General features: G+C 36.9%; 1 protein-coding gene across 2 annotated transcripts in view; it reads right to left on the minus strand.

Annotated features, from left to right (window-relative positions):
- Positions 1-5,111: 5,111 nt before the first annotated feature.
- The window catches only part of LOC126236206 (ribosomal protein S6 kinase alpha-5-like), a 428,729-nt gene continuing 408,967 nt past the window's right edge, over positions 5,112-24,873 (minus strand). For both annotated transcript variants that reach the window (XM_049945320.1, XM_049945321.1), the window contains exons 5-17: positions 18,773-18,883; positions 18,271-18,354; positions 17,859-17,962; positions 16,712-16,862; positions 16,438-16,599; positions 16,231-16,350; positions 15,922-16,143; positions 15,663-15,833; positions 15,358-15,564; positions 15,107-15,257; positions 10,264-10,478; positions 9,973-10,078; positions 5,112-9,055 (exon numbers count right to left, since the gene is read on the minus strand). In XM_049945320.1, the coding sequence (XP_049801277.1) occupies positions 8,274-9,055; positions 9,973-10,078; positions 10,264-10,478; positions 15,107-15,257; positions 15,358-15,564; positions 15,663-15,833; positions 15,922-16,143; positions 16,231-16,350; positions 16,438-16,599; positions 16,712-16,862; positions 17,859-17,962; positions 18,271-18,354; positions 18,773-18,883 (2,586 nt within the window). In that variant the 3' untranslated portion in view covers positions 5,112-8,273. The remainder of the gene's footprint in view (positions 9,056-9,972; positions 10,079-10,263; positions 10,479-15,106; positions 15,258-15,357; positions 15,565-15,662; positions 15,834-15,921; positions 16,144-16,230; positions 16,351-16,437; positions 16,600-16,711; positions 16,863-17,858; positions 17,963-18,270; positions 18,355-18,772; positions 18,884-24,873) is intronic.

The following is a 24,873-nucleotide window of genomic DNA, read 5'->3' on the forward strand; positions in this document are numbered from 1 at the left end:
ATGTTACTGTTGGGTACCCTGCAAGGATACTCCATAGATCCAAATTCAGAAAAAAATTGTATCAATGGATAAATTATTTCTCAGAAACACAGTCAAAATTAGTACCACCATTTTTGTGTAAGATCTTGTTCATAACAAGTGTAAGAAATAGATGTTCCAGTGAAGGAAACACATACCCACATCCACTGCCAGATAAACGAACACTCTGGTGAAGATAAGATTGGGTTTCTGTCCTGCCGTGACTCCATAGATATGTTCTCCAAGGATCTATAGTCCTGAGTAGGTTTCATATTAAATTCTTGATTGGTCTTTTTTTATAATTCTCTCACTCTTTCCTGCTGAAGGACCCCTAGCTTCAAAACATGGTGTTTATAAGATTGATTTATAACAGTGTCTACTGACTAGTGAGAATGATGGGTAATAAGAGTGAGGTTGGGGGATGAAAGATTTAACCTAGAGTGTATTAGTATGATTAAAGGGCAAATACTGGCACAGCTAATGATCTGACTCCTCTTTATGAAACATGTTTACCACAAGCAGCCTTTTTATTCAAATGTACTTACCTCTTATTCCTGCTGTTAGAGCTTTAGTAGTTAAAACTTCTTATTCTCACAAATGCAACACTGTCAGTACTGCAATTTGAGGTGGTGTTAAAATTACAGGAACAGAAATTGAAACAGGTAAGGAGGGGAACAGTAACTGCTGACTAAGCTCCGAGTATCTTGTAGCAAAATGAGGGGAAATTTTGTAGAACTCTACAAACAGTATTATGAATGTTGGAATTAAGCAACTAAAACAACAGTCCTACATGGGCACATCAGGATGAACTGAGCAGACACTGCAAATATTTTTAAGAAACAACAGCTTCTCTAACAGCCATTACAACTCTGTCTTCTTCATAAGGGAGAATTCTTCTCAATGCACAAGTATGTAGATAACACTAACCAAAAATCATAATATTTTATTTTTTCTCTTCTTTGGTATTTATCCTGTCTGTGGTAGAGTTTGGTAATGGTGGCTAATGACTCGGCAATTATTTTCATTTTATTTCTACGGCTACATGTCGTTCCTGTCTCCCCAAACATTAGATAGCCCAAGGGTGAAAAGCTTTGTGCATAATCTATCTGTATATTTCATTCTGTGTTTATTTGTATCATGTGTCTTGTTTTAGGGTTGGAAATGAGGGACTGGCCTCAGATGTGACTAGATAAATGTGATACACCACCTAAGCACTGATATCTTGACATGTCAGATAAAACAGTGGCGTCCATGCACCTCAAGATAAAGACAGATCACTGAGAAAACCTGAAGAGTTACACCTAAGCACTACATTCAGACTGCCAGTGTGTCTGATCAGCATTGTTAACTAGCATGGGATTCAGCTGGTGGCTGGTCCACCTTCTTGTGTTGCAAGCCTATGTACCATTTTGTAGTGTTACAAAATACCTTTATAAAAATGGAGAAAAATAAATTGATAAAGTGTATATGTGCAAGTGCTGAGGAGGGGGTAATAATTTGATGCAGCTATAGATGAAATAGGGTACCTGCTGGGTGATTATACCTAAAGTGCAGCTTCTCACAAAGGTCCAATATGGACATTATCATATGGTAGTGAAATTTGGTGGATGTTCTAATGTGTTAATGTGGAACTGATGTAAGCTGGAAAAAAAATTGAATCCAATTTTGTCCACCAGGCACAAATCACGTGCTGTGAATGCAAAAAAGACATACCGAAATGTTTCCATATGTATCAGATTAGGGAAAGGATGTGGGCAGGAAAGGTCAAACAAGTGAGAAAGCCATAATGTTGATTTTCTTATTAACCATGGCTTACAAAATTTGTTCAGTATGAACACCAGAGACATTGATGAGATGCTGTGCAATGCCAGATTGGCACCTGGTAGCCAAAATTGGAATTAATGTTTTCCAATGTAAATCATTTCCACATTAATGCATTGGTATATCTACTAAGTTTCACTACCGTTTGATAAATAGTGCCCACAATGGACCTCTGTATGTAGCTGCACTTTAATTTCACCATCTGGTACACAGCCTTCTTTTATCATCACTCATAGTAAGCCTGAACCCAGTTAGGTTATGGTCTCTTGTTAAATACCTTTCTATTTGATTTTAGCATGTACTGTGACAGAAGTGTCCTGTCTGCACGAAACATGGAAACAGAGTAAATCATCTGAGGATAAGCCATAAGTACTCAAAATTGGTCCTTTTGTGCTGGTTGCTGACATTCTAATACGATCGTTTTTTCAATATAGTGATTCTTCTATCCATTACTGAGAAAATACTACTTCTCAGGGGATTCCAAGAACCAAACTTCAAGATTAAATCTACAAATATTCTATATCTAATACATCACAATGTATAGTGATATGTGAAGTACAGAGGTAGATTTTAATGTCTGAGAAATTCAGCATTATCACAAGTTTGTGATGTTCTCATCCAGTAGTAGACCCTCCTACAATTTGATCCAGCACATTTTTTACTCATGTTATCAAGAAATTTGCCCACATCCTGTTCCCAATGTGTTACATATGGAAACATTTTTATATGTCTTTCTTGCATTCAAAGCACAATTATTTTATCATCTCTGGCACTATAAAGACAGCAAGTTTGATACTTAGAAAACAATTTAATGACAATGTGGTATCAGTTTTGATACCTTTATGTTATATTCATGGCTATATCTTTCATCATTAAATAGAATTTAAAAAAATTGGTGCTCAGGTTAATGTTATTATGGCTCTGAAAATGTGGAATTGAATGGAATGAAAGTTCTTTATTCCACTTCCCAGAATTAATGTAAATATTTTTTATACTTATATCCTAGCTTTGAGTCACAAGTACAGTTTAGAGCCTGTATGAAGCTCCAGTGACTTACGACATTCTCTTTGTTGAACCGTTTCTAAATAAATAGTGTTAGCACACTTTATATTGTTGCGTCTTTTATTTAACTCGTGCAAAATTTCTATATTTGGCAATCATTGGTACAGTTGTTCTCTCAGGCTAAACCAAAATCTCTTGAAAAGTGAAATTGCCAGGTTGCCTACACCCTCTTCCAGAGTACACGAATGTGCAAAAACATGTCTGCAATTACAATAATTCGCAGCCATGCCTTACTGCTTAACTAAGGAATAGCAAATAATGAATTATTATTGTATCAACATGTTTTAAATGTAGAAACCCTTGTGATTAAACATTGCTTCTGCCTGCACAAGAATTTAACACAACAAGTTAATACTAATTTCAAGGACATGGAAGACTAAAGGTTGGTCCCATCCGGTGACACAATGCACTGCATATTAGCTGTTTATGGTGGATTGAAAAATGAACTGTAATTTCAAGGTCTTAATTAAATACAATGCCACAAGTTTCTTTCAAATTTGGAACCTGCTGCGATTACGTAGGCTTTCCTGGCGTAATAAGTCTTGAAAGTCTCTTCGGGTTTGCTGCCGGATCCTAAAATCAACTTGACTCGATATTTCGGTGATCCAACTGTTCGCCATCTTCAGGAAAATGCTGCTTATGCTGATGAGTCCCACTGAGAACTGACACCAGGTTGCAAATCGACGTTGTATATAGGCCACCGTTCAGTACACGGTGCATGTGCCGCCCATCACGGTTTCTGCCTTCCGAAATAGGGAGGTGGCATCGCCCTTAGTGAAACACTGCTGGCAACAATATATCGCAATCAAGGCCGCAACCGAAGAACGTTCAGTTTTGATGTGAGATAATACAGGATTCCACGTTTTGCTAAGAGGAAACCCATTGTCTCTGTTGATTAAATTATCAGTCAACCTAATTTCAATCGCCTCTTTATACACACCTGCTATTTTACTTCACACTTTTAATATTCTAGCTTGCTGAGAAAAACTTTTCTCAGAGAAATATGTGAAATAAGGGGCAGGTAACCAATCACCCACAGCACATTAGTGAATGGAGCACAGGAACATCTGACAGAAATACCCGATACCATTTATACTATCGATTCCTGCATAGGTTAAAATTATCTCAGCTGTTTCGCTAAAAGAATTTATATGATTTTGTATGTATTATATTATATTTCAGGCAAGATATATACAATGAAATTAATTTGTTACACTCTGTATGTACTCTTCATTTGAAAATAATTGAAATTACAAAACTTTTGTCATATTTAAAATTCATATTATTAATTGCACAATCTAATGTGAATTATTTAATTCATTTCTGGATTAATTTATAAAATAATGATATATTTTAGTGATAATTCATCTTTTGTTTGTAATCTCTCTTTCTTTGTAAACTTTTTGCAGTATTGTTAGTACCGCAGAATGTGAGTAGTGGTGGGCATACCTCAGATTTTGGTAATCTTGTCTCTAATAATTTAATCTGTGGTGTGATAAAAATGGATATAGTGAAGTTACCGTGGTATAGAAGAATGGGATAAAATAAAAAGATATTTATAGCAACAGGCAAATCTTTATCAGTTATTTAGTGCAACAGGAACTTGCAATGTTAAATCAAAATTTTCAGCAGCAAGAATGTACTCCTAGACACAACAATACTTTGAGCCACTGACAACAACAACAACAACAACGAGAGAATGAAAATAAGTTAAAAGTTATTATTTTGTCTGTCTTACACCTCTGAAAACTTTTGGAAATAGTGAAGATACTATGACAACGAGTTTAATAGTGATGTGTGGGAGGGTAAGATTACTTCACTCCCTGGGCCATGGCAAGATGGGAATATAGGTTTGGGCACTACTGCTATTTAGAGTGTAGCCTTTTATTCTCCTTTACCGATTTTTGTACATCTCTATGTTTTGCTCGTTCCTGTTCTTGACTTAACAATTTTTCTTTCACTATATCTGGATGAATTAAAACAGCTATTTACTGTAACATTTAACTGAATTCTTATGTACTTCTTTGTCTTTTGCATACAAATGTACATTACATTCTTCTTCTTCTTCTTCTTCTTCTTCTTCTTCTTCTTCTTCAAGTTCAATAAGAAGTCCAACAATTTTGGGAGGATAGGTAATATATGTAGGTATAACATATTCATGACCAACTACTACAGGAGAATTTTTAATATAAATTCTATAGATATCTTTATTTAAATCCCAAATTCAGTATGGTATATACACATATAAACAGAAATATTAACATATTTAGAAATAAATACCGTGTAGATTTCAGTAAGCAAATGAGTGCTACAACTGTATCATAAGCAACAGTTCACAGAAAGATTCCACTTTCTGAGAATAACATCTTTTGATGAATATTCTGGACTTATAAAAATATATTCATGTGTAAAATCAATTGATGGCATGCCTGGTGAATCTACATCCAATAAAGAGCATTGATGGTGAGAGAGACCACATAAATAAATATTTTGTGTTAACCATTCAGAAAATAGGCAGTTAACTTTAATACAAGCTTCCTTGCCATTCTTGCTACAGAAATTTTTATTTTCGAGGATAAAATACTGAACAATTAATGAAAGTGGGAGAACAGATCACTTTCTGAATACAAAACAAACATAGTATAACCTTATTTTCTGTAGTAACATGATTTAGTACAAATTATGGCATGAAACAATGTGAAGTAAGCACATTATGTTCATTTATTATTATGACAGCTTATGAAAACACAATTATGTAGATACATTATAAATAATTTTTTCATAGCAACCTGAGACTGTTCAAACACACAGAAGCATCAGTCAAAAAATTAATGGATGGATCAGTGTTAAGTAAAGCTCATCTCTCTCCAGGAGAATCAGTAAGTATTTAAATCAGTGGCTGAAATCATTGTTCTATGACATCGGAACTACTTTCATGGAAAGGATTACAAACTCACTTCACAGAAAAACTTTTCTGTGATTTTAGGAATTTGGTGATGGTATTCATTTATTAATATATCAACAATAATCTTTTGCCAATAGTTTCATAAACAACCAGCTAACAATGACGATAAGTCAACATGTCCCTCAACAACTGAGATGGTTAATTTATGAGTGCAAGTCAAAATGAAACAATTTCACAATTTTAATCATTATCACAAGCCATTGCACATTTTTGGTATAATTTTACATTGTCACAAAGGACATATAGATATATATATAATATAAATGATCATCAGGGACAAAGACAAACCATGGTCATAATTTGTACCCGCCTCAAATCACAGTCAATCATTAATAAATTCTTATTTCTAGCTGAATAACCAAACTGCATTCTCTAAGACTGGAATCAGACATTTTTTTAGAATAATCCTAAAAATAACAACTGATATTATTAATAATATATCTTAGCACAGCTACAATCACTAAATATAATTTGCAGATATACTAATATAAAAAAGTGATCACACCATTCATTTCAAAACAAATGCCCCTTCAGTATCAATGCTATTAAACTAAATTAACACAAAAAGGAATTACTTGAGTTATGCATTATTGTTGGAGTGTATACAGTTCACTCTAATGAAAAAACACTAAATTTTTTTCTTCTGATGTGTACCATTGTGTAGAGAAGAAATTCATACAGTGTTTGAAACAAAATGAGCAAGCAAATCTCTAACAGAATTTAATAAAAATACATCACCTTCCAAAGACACAAAGTTTATCATTTCAAGAAAAAATCATACAATCCAACTTAATGTTGGACTACATACACGTACAAACCAATCAAGTGCAACACACACATCCTGCAACTCATCTGTATTTCTCTTTGGCGAGCAATTATGAAAGTTTGTTTTCCAGCAATGACAAATATAAACTCACTTGTGACAATTTAAATCAACAGTTTCACAACATAACTGAAACTAAGTTATGACATGCTTGCTTTTAAGATGTAGATAACTAATTACCATGTCTGTGTTACACCAAAGGGTACTAACACTGACACAAAGGCCTAAAATACATTTTCAGTCTCAATTGAAAAAAAAAAAAAAAAAAAAAAAGACAATTCTGAGAGTGAACAAATTCATCACTGTCAGTGGCTGCAGCTATTCAATTTTTGTTTGCATACACACTTTGAATTAAATAATCATACTTGATATACAGGAAAGGTAATACTTCATCAATTACAAGGAGAAAACACATACTCCTTGTACTTTCACCTTGTGAGTAATTATAATTAGACACACAGGAACAACAGTGCTTATATACCAGAAACAAACAAATGTTTCTGATAAATCCATAGGTAAAACCTTTGAAAGTCTAGCTTGCTTCTTATTTAAGTTTGTAACACATTTACTCACGCACAGTAGTCACTGATTCACACATTACAATGAGGAGGTAATAAAATCATTGCCATGTAAGTAACTTTGTGGAAGCTAATGTACATTACCCTCCTCTCAACAGCCACCAAATGCAAGATAAACATTTAATCAAGATCTTGTAAAATCATCCACTCATCTGCAATGGCAAATGAAATTAAAAATATTAAATGGATATGTAGCTCTCACATGCAGCCTCACCATACAAAACCTGCCCCCTTCAAAAATAACAAACATTTCAGAGGTCAAACAACTACACAAAATTTTAGTCAGATTTTTACCTAGAAGCATGACCTATATTGCAGTACAGTTTATTCTAAATTCACAATGCAGTACTCTTTTGAAATACTCAGCTACTGTGCGTTTCGACTAGTCTCTTACAAAAAATATTTGTTACCAATATATCGTCACACTACAACAGGTACAAAAGGATATACATGTGATGACTTAAGAAGTTAACATCAGTTTCTTTTTTAAAAATACTCTAATGTTAACGGCACATTATTAAAGCACCGTAGTTTCAACTCTGCAGTAACTGTGTATAGCTCTCATCTTCTGTTCCCTTTCATATTTATAGCAACTGTCACAATATAGATACACACCATATACATTCTGCAAAATAAACAATTGTCTTTTCAACAAGTACATAACATTTCTTCATGTAGCAAGTAACAATGACATAAATTTTCTAAAAGAAAACAAAAATATATTATTAAGTCCCTTTGTGTAAACAACATATTTCAACAACACCTTTTGCATCAGCTTGTGCAATTCAATTGCACCTTACAAAAAGCCATATAATATGTGTAATTAATGTTTCTCAAAGTGGGATAACCACTTTTCCATTTGCAAGAAAGTATCTATATGCAGAGTCTTCAAGCACTGTCACAGGAGACTAGGCTTAAGAACTATGTAGTTAGTCACACTTTTCCATCTATGACTCCTGTATTCAGTATTGTTTATTACATAATTCTTCCCACCTGACTAAAATGCTTACTCAACTGTAATAGTTGGCATCCTCTTTGACTTCTTTTCTGCACCATGGTGTCTCTGTCTGTGATGCCTTTTGTGGTGCCTCTTATAAGCTGTTGATGTCTCAGTTTTAACAGGCATTTCAGGGGTAGTCATGCGTGAGGATGATCCAGAGCTTGAACTGTCGTCTAGTCGACGCTTCTGAGATGCTGATCCAGAACTGGAACTGTTGTCTAAACGTCGCTTTTGAGATCTAGTCAAAGGACCTGTGGTATTTCTTCCAAGTTGTTCCCGAGAAGGTCCAGGGCCCACATCTTGATGTAATGCCCTGTGTGATGATGTTGCTACTGCAGGAGAACCACTTGGCACTGATAACTGTGCTTCTTGTCCTTGTACTGAAATACTCGTTTCGGATGGAACACGTCTCTCCGTAGGTGCTGGTAGCCGGTTGCTAATTTCTCCTAAACTTTGTGACACTTTCATTCCTGATATATCAGTCGTACGATGCTCAGTGATCAGTACTTCTGAATCTGAGACTGACTTCTTCCACTTTTTCCTTACAGGAGATAGCACAAAATCACTGTGTCGTTTCACTCCACTCTGTCCACTGTTGGAGCTTGAGGAGCAGCTGGATTCATCAGAAGAAAGACTGGAAAGATACTCCCTCACTCTTGCTTCTCCAAAATTGAACACCTTGTTGCCATCCTCTTGGCTGCTGCTAGCTCGTTTGACACTTCCACTCCCAGTAGAATGAGTGGACCCAGACTGACTGACTTTTACTGGAGTCTGAATTGATGAAGTTCCTAGAAAAAAAGATTGCAAGAACTGTAATGCTGTTGACTGAATGACACAGAAGGAACTGAATGATAACAAACAGAATTAGAATACCAAAATTTGGAACTATGTGCAACATTTTTACATGTATCACTGTTGACTAAATTTCTATAGGTACATGGTGAGTACAGATATTTAGTGCATCATTAGCTTTTTTTCTTTTGAAGACAAATGTTCTTAAATAATCTTGCAGAAAGAGGGTTTGGTTTTATGGTATTCTCTTATATCAGCATACATGAAGCAAAGTTAATAATAAATAGCTGAAGAGATGTTGAAAATCTGAGTATTACTTCAGAAACTACTACTTTTAGGAATGTTTGCAAGTATGAAAGAGAAACATGTTGATCACTGGGAAGATTAAAAGGTCTGATTAAGGCTATGGACAGCAATTATGATTAAGGTGGTTGCCGGGGAGGGGAACTATATACTCCATTACTGAGCTTTGTTCAGTGCACCTTAAAGTGTCCAACACATGTTACCAGTTAGCATTACTATGAAGTCAGAAGGTTAGAAAGAAAGGTATAAATGATTATTGATAATTTTAAGCAGTTATATGAGGCATTACATTCAGTGTGAAATAAAATATATATGATGCACAGCTAAAAATATTTTATGATTAATTACATTCATCATTTGATGCAAACGAAAAAGAAATTGTACTAAAGAACATTACAAAGCCCAAAGAAAATATCGCAACAGGATTTACAAGACAAAGCACGGTAAATTTTATTGTACATGAGAGTAAAAGTAGATATGCAGACATATGACAGTTTTATCATTAGTGAGTATACTACCTATTGCTCACGTTGTTGAATTAGCCAGTAACAGAAAGTGCTCAGATAAAAAAACAATAACACGATGAAATATTAAGTGGAAAAAAGCTCACCTGAAGAGCTCGAAGTTGAAAAGCTACTCGATGTTGAACAACTTCGAGCATCAGTTGAGGATTTCTTCATACGTCTGCGCTGGGCTAATTTTGCATTTACCACATCCTGAAACAGACATTGAATGTAAAACATACATTTTAAATAACATTTTTTTAAAATAGGTATGAACCTTGGGTGATTAAAAAAGTACGTTGTCAAAACACTTTTTAATGATCTGTTGAAATCTGGTCATAATTTGACACTTCTGTTTCACCACATCCACAAGCTATAGAACCAAATAAATTACTCACCTGCAGTCTGAAACCTTCTTTTTGTGCCTGGTAGAAGGCATCAAATGTCTGCTTAACTCCTATCTCTGCAGAACGTGCTGAAGACCCAGCTGTGAGAACATCAGGTGTCATTAAGGGAGTTGATGGGTACAGTCTTGTATTGCTGCCCTTAAGCCATTCATTTGAACGCAAGTCACTCATTCGTAGTCTCTTTTTTGGATCAACAGTCAGCAGACCTGTAATGTTAATAATATTTTGTTAGATAACTGTTCATATCTTCATTAATGAGCTATCTAAAAAAAGTTTCTGCTATGTAGTAGAACACTTTTCATATTTACATGACAAAGAACAAGTAGTGTGACAGTTAATATTTATCATTTACTTTCAATGATGATCAGTATTTTCTGTTACAAGTGGCACCATAATAATTCACTTGGACATCTAAATCTGAGGTTTTGAAAGAAGTGTAAAGAATACAGATAAATTGATTGCTAGATAAATATTAAATTGAGAGCTATTTTTATTGCCTAATCAAGAACATGCCTTGCATAGCAAAAGTTCACTAAATTTGGCAACTCTGACACTGAGGTATCTCCCCCGTAAATTCGCATTTAGTGAATGATTAATGCAACAGCACCAGTTATGTGTTATTTTCAATATGCTAGTAAATTCCAATGTGATCCAAACTGACATCGTATATTTTAGTTGGTATGTGACAGGAGCATACATTTACAATGACATAAAAATCTGATGAAATCATATTATCATCTACAGATGAATGTTAGTGATTACATAACTAAATGACATGTAAATGTGAGAGGCTGTTACCCATAAGAGTAGCAAGCTACAACTGGAACCAATCGAGTCAGACAAACATCTTGTGATAACAGTGAGTTGGCAAATAAAGAACTGAACGACAACAAAGGTTGAGGTGTGAGTAAGTGGAGCACCTCACTTCACAGGGTGGGTATCACTACGGCACAAGATACTGCTTCCACTCTGCTTCTGTGAACCATCCTAGTGTACTGTTCAAGTATGTATGATCCACAGTAGGTTCGACAAAGTAATGTTATTAAAATTTTATCGTGAAGATCAGAATGGATGTTCAGTGGTTTGGCTGCTATGGGAAGGAACAACTGCAGAGAGAGAGTAGCCTCAACGGTCAGTACCTGAAGCAATACACGTTATCTCAGGTAAAGTAACTTACAAGAACATTAGCACCTGTTTCTAACTAGAAACCTAAGAAAATCCTTTAGAGTCTAGATATACTTATTTAAAGGCTGTGAAGGCCAGAGTGCCTCAATTACAGCAATAAATGGTCATTAAGTCAGTTCTTCATTCATGAACAGAATGGATGGTGCATTAAGTCTATTTATTCTCTTATGACAATGGTTGTCATTTACAGAGAAAGTACGCAGATTTGCATCTATGAAGAGTATAAGAGTAAGCATAGCAACTATTAATTTGATGCAATGATATTGCAGAACCGAAAGTAAGCTAAAATTAAAGATGTGAAAATGGGCTGAAGAACTTTATTGCAAATCACAAGTATTTTCAGATTTTCTCTCCCCCCCCCCCCCCCCCCCTTAATTCTTTCCTTTGCTTCTCTCTATCCCAGCCTCGGAATTTAATGTCTGAAACAGTACTTTGTAGGGGATGAGGTGGAGGGGAGGGGGTCCCAAAATTTGAATCACAACTGAAGACATTGCAATTTTGTCATATAATGACATGGTTGGAGACCGTGGCTGTTATTTAAAGACAAACGTTGATGGTGTTGTGACACCAACCAGCCCCAAATTTATTTTAATTTCCTTTATTCAAAAGGTACCTTTTACCAGTTTTGAATCATTACAATTCATCGTCAGATGGCTTTCATGCTTTCATTAGAACATGTGGTGCATTTTTTACTGATTAGTTGTTCTAAAATATAATACATAATTATGAGCATGTCACACAGATGGTTGTGTTAACAGTTTTGCATTGGGATGTGACTCATGTGAAATGCCGGTTTGCAGTACTTGTTTTCATAGTTTTCATCCAGCACATGGCGTTCATAGTTTTTGACACATTCTCATCATTGCACACATAAACCTGTATAACTGAGCGCTTCAGATTTGTCACTGAGTACATTTCCACCACATTCCTACCGTTGCACACGTAAATTTTTATCACTGACCACTTCATATTAGTCACAGGACAAACTTTTAACATGCACTGCATGTTTGGATAGATACAAAGTGTTTACAAACATATGAGTGCCATAGATGCTATGGTATATTGTAACATTATAAAGATGCCCCATGATTGGAAAAAGATCATATATTCACTTACGTAACGGAAATGCTTTTTACGCCAGTACAGAGACACACTGATTTTGTGAATGTTAGAACGAATACTGCTACACTAATTATAAAGATGTTCATGTTAAAGATTTTTTAAAAATTTGATTTGGTGCGATAGTGGGCCTATGTATGGGAGAGCAGCATATTTAGGTTTGGCTTCTGTGTCACACTGATTTGGTCTGGAGTGCATGTTGTGTGGATTGCTGCTAAGTGGATCTGTGGTTTTTGTTTGCATTTTGTTGTGGATCATACCAAATAGCAAACTTATTTAAAAAGAAAAATATCACAATCAGCTTTTCCACAAATAATAAATTACAACAAAAAGTAATCCATGACGTAAACACCACCAAGATCCCCAAGTCAGGAATATACAAGCTCAAATGCCCAACATTCATGACCAAAATTCGACATTGGACACACAGGCAGCAGTTTGAATTTAGATACAAGGAACAGATTGATGCTTTAAGGCTTGGCAACTTGAACAAATCTGCATTTGCAGCCCATATCGCTGAAGAAAATCATTCAGTGAGAAACACTGAGAACAATTTAAAAATTTTACATCTAACAGAAAAGGGAGCCACTATGAATATACTGGAAGAAATAGAAACACACACACACACACACACACACACACACACACACACACACACACACAAAACAAAAAAAAAAAAAAAAAAAACAGCACCCCAGACTATATCCTTGATGAACAACCTGAGTTGGCTAACACCCCTTTCCTGAAAAATTTCCAAAAATTATTTTCCGCCCTGCCTCTTACACCTATATATATAAAATTAACAAAAATCTTTGACATGGAACATCTTTATAATTAGTGTAGCAGTATTCACTCTAATATTCACAAAATAAATGTCTCTCTGTACTGGTGTAAAAGGCGTTTCAGTTACATAAGTGAATATATGATCTTTTTCCAATCATGGGGCATCTGTATAATGTTACGATATATCATAGCATCTATGGCACTCATATGTTTGTAAACACTTTGTATCTATCCAAACATGCAGTGCATGTTAAAAGTTTGTCCTGTGACTAATATGAAGTGGTCAGTGATAAAAATTTACGTGTGCAATGGTAGGAATGTGGTGGAAATGTACTCAGTGACAAATCTGAAGCGCTCAGTTATACAGGTTTATGTGTGCAATGATGAGAATGTGTCGAAAACTATGAACGCCATGTGCTGGATGAAGACTATGAAAACAAGTATAGCAAACCGGCATTTCACATGAGTCACATCCCAATGCAAAACTGTAACACAACCATCTGTGTGATGTGCTTATAATTATGCATTATATTTTAGGACAACTAATCAGTAAAAAATGCCCCACATGTTCTAATGAAAGCACGAAAGCCGTCTGATGATGAATTGTAAAGATTCAAAACCTGTAACGGTACCTTTTCAATAAAGGAACTTAAAATAAATTTGTGGCTCGTTGCTGTCTCAACAACATCCTCGAAGACATTACAAGAGTACATAATATGGTATTAAACAATAACCAACAAAAAGGGCAAGAAATTCATGATTCAATAAGCATATCAACAGAGGAAATATGGTTTATTTTACATAAAGATTAACTATAGGAAAGCTTTGTGCAAGATGGTAGCTTCATTTCCTTTAATGCCAATCAGAAAATGAAATCCTAAGACAAATAACTGAATTGTTTTGACAATGATTGACATTAATGTCAACGAGGCATCATGTGAGAAATGCAGCATCAAACAAAACATTGTGTGGGAGCCAGATGCCAGTCACCTAAAAACAAAAAGTGTCTCTCATGGTCAAAAATTTTTGACTAATGTTTTCTGGGATGCAAACAAAGGTTCTTCTTATTAATTACCTTGAAAATCATAAAATAGTAACTGGCAAATACTATACCAGTCTTCTGGATAAAATGGACAAAACAATACATGAAGGATGGCATGAACTGCACAAGAAAATAGTCAGGTAGATGCTTCTGCCCACAAAGGTGCTTTGGCAACATGAAATCTAAAAAACTAACCTTTTACTGCTATACTATTCACCTGATTAAGCACCCACTGAATTCCACATACTTCCAAGTATTAAGAATTTTGGGTTAGAAAACATACGAGTTCAATGAAGAACCAATTGCTGAAGTATATTTTGTACATTTTACAATCGAACTTCTGGGAAGGAATCCTTGAAATGTTCAACAAAACATGTACATCATAGTAACAGTTATATCATGAAGTTGGTGCATTTTTTCATCTAAAAAGTGACCATTCCTTGTCAAGTGTTGTACTTTTTACCTTGCTTTTGCATTAACACTAAGCAATCATATTCACAGCTTTGTTATTGGACAGTTGCTATCTTTTACTAACCAAACATTAATCTTGAAAGGAAACTGGTAAATGGGTCAGGTAGTTGGTATAATATGTTTGATCAATACTGTACAGTGTGTCTAAAAAAAATAAGCACCATGACAACTGGGGAAAGTAAGATGTTAAACAAAAATTGTTTTTCCTATGAGCATAAAATTACTTCTGCATACCTTTGGTAAGGTATTTTGCTTGTGAAGAAACATGTGCCCAAGCATCAGCATTAAAGTTAAACTCTCCTCCTTTTATCCGCGCCATAACAGCAGCTGCACTATCATCCCTTGATCTGGCGTGGAACGGTGCTTTCCCAGATAACATTGTGTACTGTAAAGACAAGTTGTTTTATTTTAATGCATCAAATTTTGCAGGTTTTTCATGTAAGTATTTCAAAATTAGAAAAATAAGTTTGAAAAAGGAAACTTACCAAAATTACTCCTAAACTCCATAGATCACAGTTTTCATCATACCCATCAGCACCTTGATTAAATGCCTGTTTGAGAACTTCTGGTGCTGCATAATGTAAAGTGAAACATGGTGTATGCATAGGTTCCTTTTCTTGTTTCAGTCGTGCAAACCCAAAGTCCACTATTTTGATTTCTGCCATATCAGAGTCATCAGTGAAGAGCAGATTCTGCAATAAAATTTGTATAATGTAATGTGAAGGACTGTACTGCAGTTGAATTACCAGTGAAAACAGAAATGCCTGGTTACTGAATAACTCAAAAGTACCTCTGGTTTGAGGTCCCTATGAACAACACCTCTGGAATGCATGAAGTGTACTGCTGAGACTAACTTGCGCATTATCTGACTTGCCTCACTTTCAGTGAAATGTATTTTCTTTCTTATCCTTTCAAGCAGCTCACCCCCTCTTAGCAGTTCCAGAACTAGATATGTATGTGCCTGCAACATGCCAGACATTTAGCAATTATATATGCATTGTATTTTCTGATTATATTTAGAATGCACTGTGTCTTTCAAAAATGATTACCTCATCGTGATACACCTCATGCAAAGTGACTATGTTTGGGTGTCCCTGGCATGCCCTTAGCAAATTTATTTCCCGTGTACAGTCAATTTTCCGGCTGACAATCTTTACAGCATACTCTTGTCCTGTCTTCTTATGGCAGCATTTTCGACAGACAGAAAAGCTTCCATCTCCAAGAATGCCTTCTGTCAAGTTAATTTCATAATTTTCAAAAAATGGAGACTCCTGTGGAAGAAAAAACAATGAAATATAGATAATGTTCTGTGTATTATATCTACTTGTTCATGAGTAAATACAGTGTTAGTATGTTACCTTTATTTTACAAGACATGATGGTTGCACTGTTTGGCTTTTTATCTGTGTTAGCTTGGAATATTTCATCACTTATAACATTTTCACTGAACAGAACAGATGGTGCCACATATGAGTAACCCTGAAAACAAGTAATCATATTGAAAGAATTATTCTTTCTATTATCAATACATTATACTAAGTGAAAAATCTATCCCACCCAACTTACCTTGAAAATTTTATCGAAATTAGGGGGGACAATAGCAGGTGAGTCAGTTGGTGTCATCTTAGTGAATTCATCTGAGAAGTTACTCGTATCCAGCTCATTGGTAATTTTTGGAACAAAGGGTGCTGGAATGTTTTTCTGAGCCAGATCTGCCCAATTTGTACCCTGTAACACAAAGTTTAAAACATTTCAATTTTACAGCACATCATAAACATCTGCTTGACTACTTCAGTCTAGACTATGCAGATTTTGTAAGACTTTTTGTAGAGCAGTTTACTTTGAAGAAAGGATGTCTCTTCAGTTCTTCTGCATCTTCCTCTCCACCACCCAGGCGCTTTCGTGGATCTTTCACCAGCAGCTTCGAGATGAAGTCAGACACTTCTGGCGAAAGATGATCAGGTATTGGTGGATTTGTCTTGAGAATTCGTCTGAAAAGTAACAGTAAACGTTTTTGTCAAAACTACTCATGTATCTGCACTAAGCTTGATGAAATTATAATTTTCATTACAGAATAAGAATGTGTCTAGTACTTTATTTTCAGGAATTGAAACATAACCTGAGCTTACTCTGACCTTGCCTAGTAGAAAATTGTTTCCAAGTTTTTAGCTCCAAATAGGTATTCAAGTACAATATGAAATAAGTTAACAATACACAAGAAAGAATGTAAGTCTATACGGGATACAGCTGAATACATGTGGTGACTAATGATATTAGTGCTGGACAAAGTTTACAATTATGTCATAAAACAACTTTTATGTACAGTGCTGGAAAAGATATTTAAGACCACCACCTAATACCACTTACCTCAATGCTGCTTTTAGACTACTGCTAATTTACTTTGTTCAAAAATGACCATCACCTAATTGTTATGGGGAAATGGTCTAGCTCAAAAGCGGCTCATCATAACTGAGTTTTGGTACAAAAATAGAGCACCTCGTGGCATTTACTACAGTGCATTAAAAAATTGTTGTAGCCCATTGTTTGGGTCTTTTGGTTTTTCTTTTTTCCTAATGTCTTTTGAATATCCTGTCTTGACTTTAAGCTGGTAACTGGGAGACTGATGCACCTTCTGAAAGTGTTGTCACGCACCTGCCTTCTGTTATTCATAAGTTGTCAGCCACGTTGAAATATTTTGAGGTGTCATTCTAAGATCCAAAAACCCACTACTTCTGAGTAAGGGTCCACTTGTTAGAACTCTGCCAATATAAGTATCAAGGAGTGATGGGAATTTAGATGTAAGATCATTTCAAACTTTATTTCATATTCCATACTCATCCTGTTTGCCTGTATTTACATCTTGTTTTTCTGATATTTAGAATGTTGTTTGTAGTCGTGCATATGAATGAACAATGAATTAAAAATTGTTGCTGCCACCAGTATGAGGAAACTGTTTATGTGGTTTCCAGTGTGACTATTTTACTGACCTTGAAATCTCCTGTTGGGTATTTTTCTCTCCTTCGACAGTGAAAGGTGAAGCACCTGTGAGCAGCTCGTATGTAAGCACTCCAACACTCCACCAATCAACAGCCTGTGGAAATGATAAAGAATTGGAGCTTTATTTCACATTGTGCAAAAAGGCTCTCAGGAGTTGGTAGACATACCCAAAACAGTGGGCTTGCATATATACAAAAGACAAGCAGCTTAGCCTAAATAATGAAATCTATTCTTGACATAAAACTTTGTTCAGATCCGATTTGTAGATTATTAGGCCTATTTCAATTTGTTGCTGGATACGTATAGCTCCACTAAAGAGTATATTATTTCGATACATGAAGTAATGGTTAATTCATAGAGGTGTGTATGGTTGCACTGAGGATATCATAAAACTTCACTTACAATATCATGGCCAGTGTTGCCACCTCTGACGACTTCAGGTGCCATGTATTCGATCGTTCCACAGAAGGAGTAAGCTCTGTGTTCCTGCAAATGAGGGAGAAAAAGAACAAAATTATCAACAATTTCGTATGCTACATTGATGTCTGGAGTATGAAATCAGACAGGTAACTGAAGTATGAAGCAATTACATTCACAAGAATTCTATAGCTTTTTAGTTACTGTGAATGAAGCATTAAAAAGAAAAAGAAAAACAAAAGAAAAAAGAAAGACCGAGACTCGAACTCGGGACCTTTGCATTTCGCGGACTGAGCTACACAAATATGACCCACACTTGAAAAAGGCAAAGATCACGAGTTCGAGTCTTGGTCCAGCACACAGTTTTAACCTTCTAGGAAGTTTCATATCAGCGTACACTCCACTGCAGAGTGAAAATTTCATTAAGGTAAGGAAATATTGTACAGTGGTACTGTTGGAGCTGATGAATGTAAAAATAACTGTGTACCTTCTCATGAGGCAGGAATTCTTTGCTGAGGCCGAAGTCCGTCAGAACAACATGCCCTTGGCTGTCTAGGAGGATGTTCTCCAACTTTATGTCACGGTAGATGATGCCCAGCTAAAATGAAGAAAAAACAAATTTAAATGAGTTAATAGTAAAGCTAGCAAATGGACATAATCAGCAATAAACTTTTAAGAAAATGGGAGATGTATTTACGAGCAGTCATCATTGGTTTATAAACAGATGTCACAGAGTAAGACAAAACACTCTGCAGCACGAGTAATTCTGTTCTATTGTAAAGTTTTCAGCTCCTCTCTTAAAAGGTCAGTGTCTGTTACTTGGGGAAGTATTTCCTAACATAAAAAAACTTTTTGCTTATAGTAGCCCTGATAGGCATTTGATATTGGTACTTCGTGAATTACACTCTGTCGTGTTATTTATGTAAATGAGGCATATAAAAATGACCATTTGTGCCAAAACAGTATCAATTATTTGGCGTGTTACAACTGCTACAATAGTAGAAAGGCCTATTTCGTTTTATCTAGTAGCCAGTGACAAAACAGACGTAATCAGGTCGAGAAACCGCACCAGTCTTGGGTACTATTCGTATTAACAGCTTTTTCAGTACTAGGCAACGATATTTTGATTTTTCGTGTAGCAAAACTTTTGACAAACTTTGATGAGGTAGTAGATTCTTTCGCAGAAAAGAAAGCACGCCGTGTAAAGCTATAGGAAGATTACAGAGAAGAAAAATTCTGGGACCTAAGGACTGAATTAATGTGTACTGTATTGCTTTTCTCTTGTCTTTACTGGTTTTGTGTTCCCTATATTTAATTTTACGTCACAGAAGAGAAAGTTATAAGTTAATAGGCAGTAAAGAGTGCAGATTTTCTAAAGAGTTCTTACTCACTAGGTCACAAGTAATCACCGCGCAGTTTTAACTGTGAGGATTTTTTTAAAGGAATGTATGATGTGAAACCGGCCGACTGGGAGCAGGAGAGTCACCACACGACATTTTCATTTACACTGTCCTGAATATAGGTTTGATGGCTTTCATTGCAAAATATACACTTTTGAATTCCATAGAGCGAAACATAGTCACACGCAATAGAAGAATGCTGTGTGAAGAGGTGTGTTACTGCACTTTTGCACGCTTGAGACGAAATAACATGTCTTACATTCCCTCGAAGATGTGTGTTTTATGTAACTAACTCTTCAGAAAATGTGCGCTAAAAAATGAACATATTTTTGAAAAATCGACTATTAAAAATTTTTGACGTCCTATCTGAAACGTTCGAGGAAAGGTAGATGGGGGTGGGGGCTCCAACAAGTATAGCCCCTGCTCGGAAATATCGTAGATTCAGAGCTGGCTGTATCTTGTGTGTGACACACTGGGGCAGCCCTGATTTGTCTTTCACTGCCCAGCCTGAAACGCTGAATCCGGCCTACCCGCCTGCAGGTGAGAGGTGTAGCCAACAGAAAGAACAGTGAAAAGTGGCGCGAAGCCAAGCCAGGGATAGAGAAAGCTCCTAGACGTTACGGCCTCCGCTTCACCCCGCACCGAGAACTGTTGTACAGCCCATCCAAGCTGTCGATCAGGAACACGCAATCTTTACTCTAAATGTGGACTGCCCCAAATATTTGCTCTGCTTGATGGAGCTAGGTAGATAACAGAGGCAATTTAGACGGGTAAGATATTCGACGAGTACTTCTACCGTGCTCACAGTAGCAGTTATTTATTGTTTTATTTGTTTCTTTACTTCTGTACGGCTTTTTAATGATGCACAGGCATAACAACACTGAACAGCAGCGAAATCCATATCCGCTTATAGCCGCTGTTATAGTGCAAAAGCGATGGCTGCGCAGGGTGCACTCTGGACGAGTATCGAGTAGGGATGTTCGATGATCGTAAGTATTCTGTAAGTTTCAGCACGAATAATGAATTAATTTTATCCATAGTGGATGCTGTCGAACTCCGTGACTGTTCCTTTATGGGGTTGTAGAAAAGTATCCGCTACCAGTCACAATAAAAGGTTGTTTATTCGTCACACGACCGGTTTCGGGCTTGCGCCCATGTTCAGGTGTTTATACATTCATTTACATGTGTGTACTGTTGGAAATAAAAAAAAGATGAAGCACCATTATTACAGTCATGCTGTCATGATAGTTTTGCCACTTAGTTACACACTTATGGTCATTTTCACGCCCGTATATCAGGTATAGCTCCATATTACACTATTATGATGTGAACTCGTGAAATACACTGTTTAATTGTTTACATAGAAACATGTGGGCTGTGGTCAAAGACTTAGATGTAGCAGAAAGCAGATGTAAAGATGTTGCTCACACAGAAACTCGTAGGTTCTGGTCAAAGAACTTAGCCACAGTAAGTGCAAAGGTGTGGCATATATAGAAATTTAAAAAGCTATTATAGACTGCGACGTTTCTTGATACACATTATGAAATTTTTTGGTTCACATTTTTGACGGAACACTTAGATCTAGGAAGTACAATGTTGTTATATATATGAAATTACTCAAAGCTATTACAACATAGTGCATTTCACGAGTGCACATCATAATAGTGTCATATGGAGCTATACCTGATATATGGACGTGAAAATGACCATAAGTGTGTAACTAAGTGGCAAAACTATCATCACAGCATGACTGTAATAATGGTGCTTCATCTTTTTTTTTATCTCCAACAGTACACACATGTAAATGAATGTATAAACACCTGAAGATGGGCGCAAGCCCGACACCGGTCGTGTGACGAATAAACAACCTTTTATTGTGACTGGCAGCGGATATTTTCTACAACCCCACAAACAATGAAGCCTTTGAAACATCGCAACATCGACTCATGGTATTTACTGTTGTGAATGATTTTTTTTAGTACTCCAACTGAATAGTTTCGTGAACATGTCTTATAACGACACCAATGCGAGACTTTCGTGACTTGTCAAACGTAATTGGGGGAGGAGGGGGGGAGGGATACAGCTTGGCTTGACAACAAATTTTAACGAAGTCAGGTACAGAGTGGGGCAAACAGAAGTGGTCCAGGGAACAAGGTTCCAGGATACGAAGAAAAACAGCAGAGGAAAGGAGATACAGTTCTAACCTCACCATAGCAGACGTTGAAAGTGGCCATCATCCATCTCTTGGCAGTTTTGGGCCCTCGTCAGAAAGTTGCTGAACGCAGATAGAAGCCAGATTGCCGAAATTTCTAATATTTCATCCGAAATGTTCTGCTGCAGTTCTGTAATACTATGAGGGTTGTCACGATATACCTTAGACTTTAGGGCTCCCAACGCAAAGTAATCGCACACTGACAGAGGAAGTGATATGGGTGGCCAGCTTGGGACGCGTCCAGACTGACCTTTGCTAACAACTCTATCAGGGGTGAAGATTGTGTAAACGTACTCCAAGGTTCGGGCAGCTGTATTGGCAGTTGCTCCATCCTGCTGGAAGTAACTATGTCTTTTCCTGCTCCGTTAATGCTGTCACAAATGGTTTCAGAATGTTGGCAATGTAACACGCCGTCATCAGCGTCTGATGAAAACAGATGGGACCAATACTGCGGCACATAGACGCTGCACACCAAACCACAAGCTTCTGATCATGCAATGGTATTTTGTGGAAGTTATGCGGATTCTCCGCTGCCCGGAATCTGTGAGTTGACATAACCACTTAGATGAAACCAGGGTTGGTTGGTTGGTTGATTTGGGGGAGGGGGCCAAACAGCGAGATTATCGATCCCATGGAAGGATGGGGAAAGAAGTCGTACGTCCCTTTTCAAAGGAATAATCCCGGCATTTTCCTGGAGCGATTTAGGGAAATCACGGAAAACCTAAATCAGGATGGCCGGACGCGGGCTTGAACCGTCGTCCTCCCTAATGCGAGTCCAGTGTGCTGACCGCTGCGCCACCTCGCACAGTGAAACCAGGGTTCACCAGATGTAAAGAGAACACACACTCGGTAGGGATGCAAGTGCAGGTCCACGTAGGATATTCGTCTACGCGATCGACGTGATTTGCCAGTCTCTTGCGACAGGCGACAGGTTGCTGTGGTAGGACTCAAGCATTTGCTGATGAACGTGTTCAAAACAGATCCTGTCTGTAGCAATTTTCGGATCAAGTGTTGCACTGCTCGCTTTTGCTGGCACTTTGACACCATTGAACATCTCAGTAAACAATTGCCCGTACCGTTTCCACGGCTCTGTAGTCACCTAACATTCCACAACCAACACCCGCTGCTCCACTCCAAGCACCATCATCCCCTTTGGAATGTTCCACCCGCAGTGACAGCCCACATTGCGCTCTTAACCAGTGTGAATCGCTGGGCGGGCGTCCAAGTGGTGTGCACGTCACGGGTATCATTGTATGCATACAGTCACGTCGAATCATATCCACTTGTCCAAGTCACTTATTTGCTCCACCCTGTATATTGGCTATCGTTGTAGTTAAACATGAAATAATGCTTTTCGCTGTTCATTTAGGTCATGCTTTAGTGGTATCTAGTAGTAGTACCAGTATTGTTCGGAATGCGTTTTCTAACCTTTTTTAACTGCTGAAAGTGATAAGTACGTAGGTACCTTTTCCGTTTATGATAAGATTACATCTGATCCAAACCAACATATCCACAATTAAAGGTTTCCAGAATTTTTTTCCGTCCCCCTCGAATGATTTTACTGTTTTCGTTTGTTACTTTGAAAGACATTATTAAACACTTTCAGTACTGATTTTCACATCGTCTGTGATAACATTAAACACGATTACGAAATAATATAGAACGCCGTATTTGCAAACAAATGTAGTCAGCGACTGTTAATACGTTATTTTGTAACTCCAATGTTGTTTCGAAACGCGGTACGAAGATCGAGAAGTCCGTGCTGTGTTAAATGTGGAGTGTGAGCAGTTTTCACCTTGATCATTACAGAATTACCAACAGATAATAAAATTGCATTACGTTGTGTAGACACTTGTGAGACACACAATTTTAATTACTTTTGTCCTTATTGACTAATAAATATGACACTGGATACATTTCTATGTTGCTCTTGGAGCCGACCTATACAGTCACCATCTGACCGACATCTAGGATCGATTATCATCGACCATCGAAGTTTAGAGATTGATAATAAAATCGAAATCAGAACCGATGTTTCCCAGTACCCCACATTCCTATATTGAGACGCACTGTGTGGTTGCTGTCTAGCTGGCATACAGGGATGATCACTCGCATTTGTGAAAGTAAAGTTGATGTTAAAGTAATTGAAGCTCACACTAGTTATTAACCTGGGAAATCACTCCTATTAGGACACACAATATGTCTCTTGTACGTTGTTTTGTCAAAACATAAGTTTTCCACTAAGCCGACATGTCTGTGCTACTATTACTGTTTTCGCCGTTACAGGCACGCCAGCAGGTGTATTACAATGTGTATCCTGAAAATAAAGTTAGACTCTTTATCTTGCGCTGCGCATATCGCAAGAGACAAAGGCGCAGACAGATTTTATAAGAAGCATTCGATGGAACATGCGTAGTTGGCATCTTCTGTAGTGCAATCTGTCACCCAGAGTTGTCGAAGCTTGAAAATGTCTCGCTACAGTACAGCAGTTTCACACGCACTGCTAAAATATAATTTTAAATAAAAAAAACCTGCTGCTGCTGGTGGTACCTCTTTTGAACGTTATTCATAATGTACATCATTACTCTGAAAATGCTTGTAGGGAGTTTTCTCGCTGCGTTCGTGCAGGTAACATTCGCGCAAACAATGTTCACCCTCGGTGCGGTGGCTGTTGGGAGCGATCGTAAATGGGAAATGCCTTTACAGTCGCCCCCATCAACCACCGCTCCGAGTGTCCACTTAGCTTGCACGTATAATAGTTTGGATAGCAATTAATATACGTTGTATCTGAAAGGGAACAGGAAAAAATTTAAACTTTTACATTTTTTAAAGTGTTCTTTGATGTTCAACCCGCGGGTTACCATTAGCAAGATTCGTACTGGCCATTGGTTAAAAATAGATAAATGATAATGCTTTCACCATCTGACTTCTTCGATTTCCTTCTGGCTACGCTACTGTAATTACAGCTATGTTGCC

This window comes from Schistocerca nitens, chromosome 2, assembly GCF_023898315.1.
Source record: "Schistocerca nitens isolate TAMUIC-IGC-003100 chromosome 2, iqSchNite1.1, whole genome shotgun sequence".
Lineage (NCBI taxonomy): Eukaryota > Metazoa > Arthropoda > Insecta > Orthoptera > Acrididae > Schistocerca > Schistocerca nitens.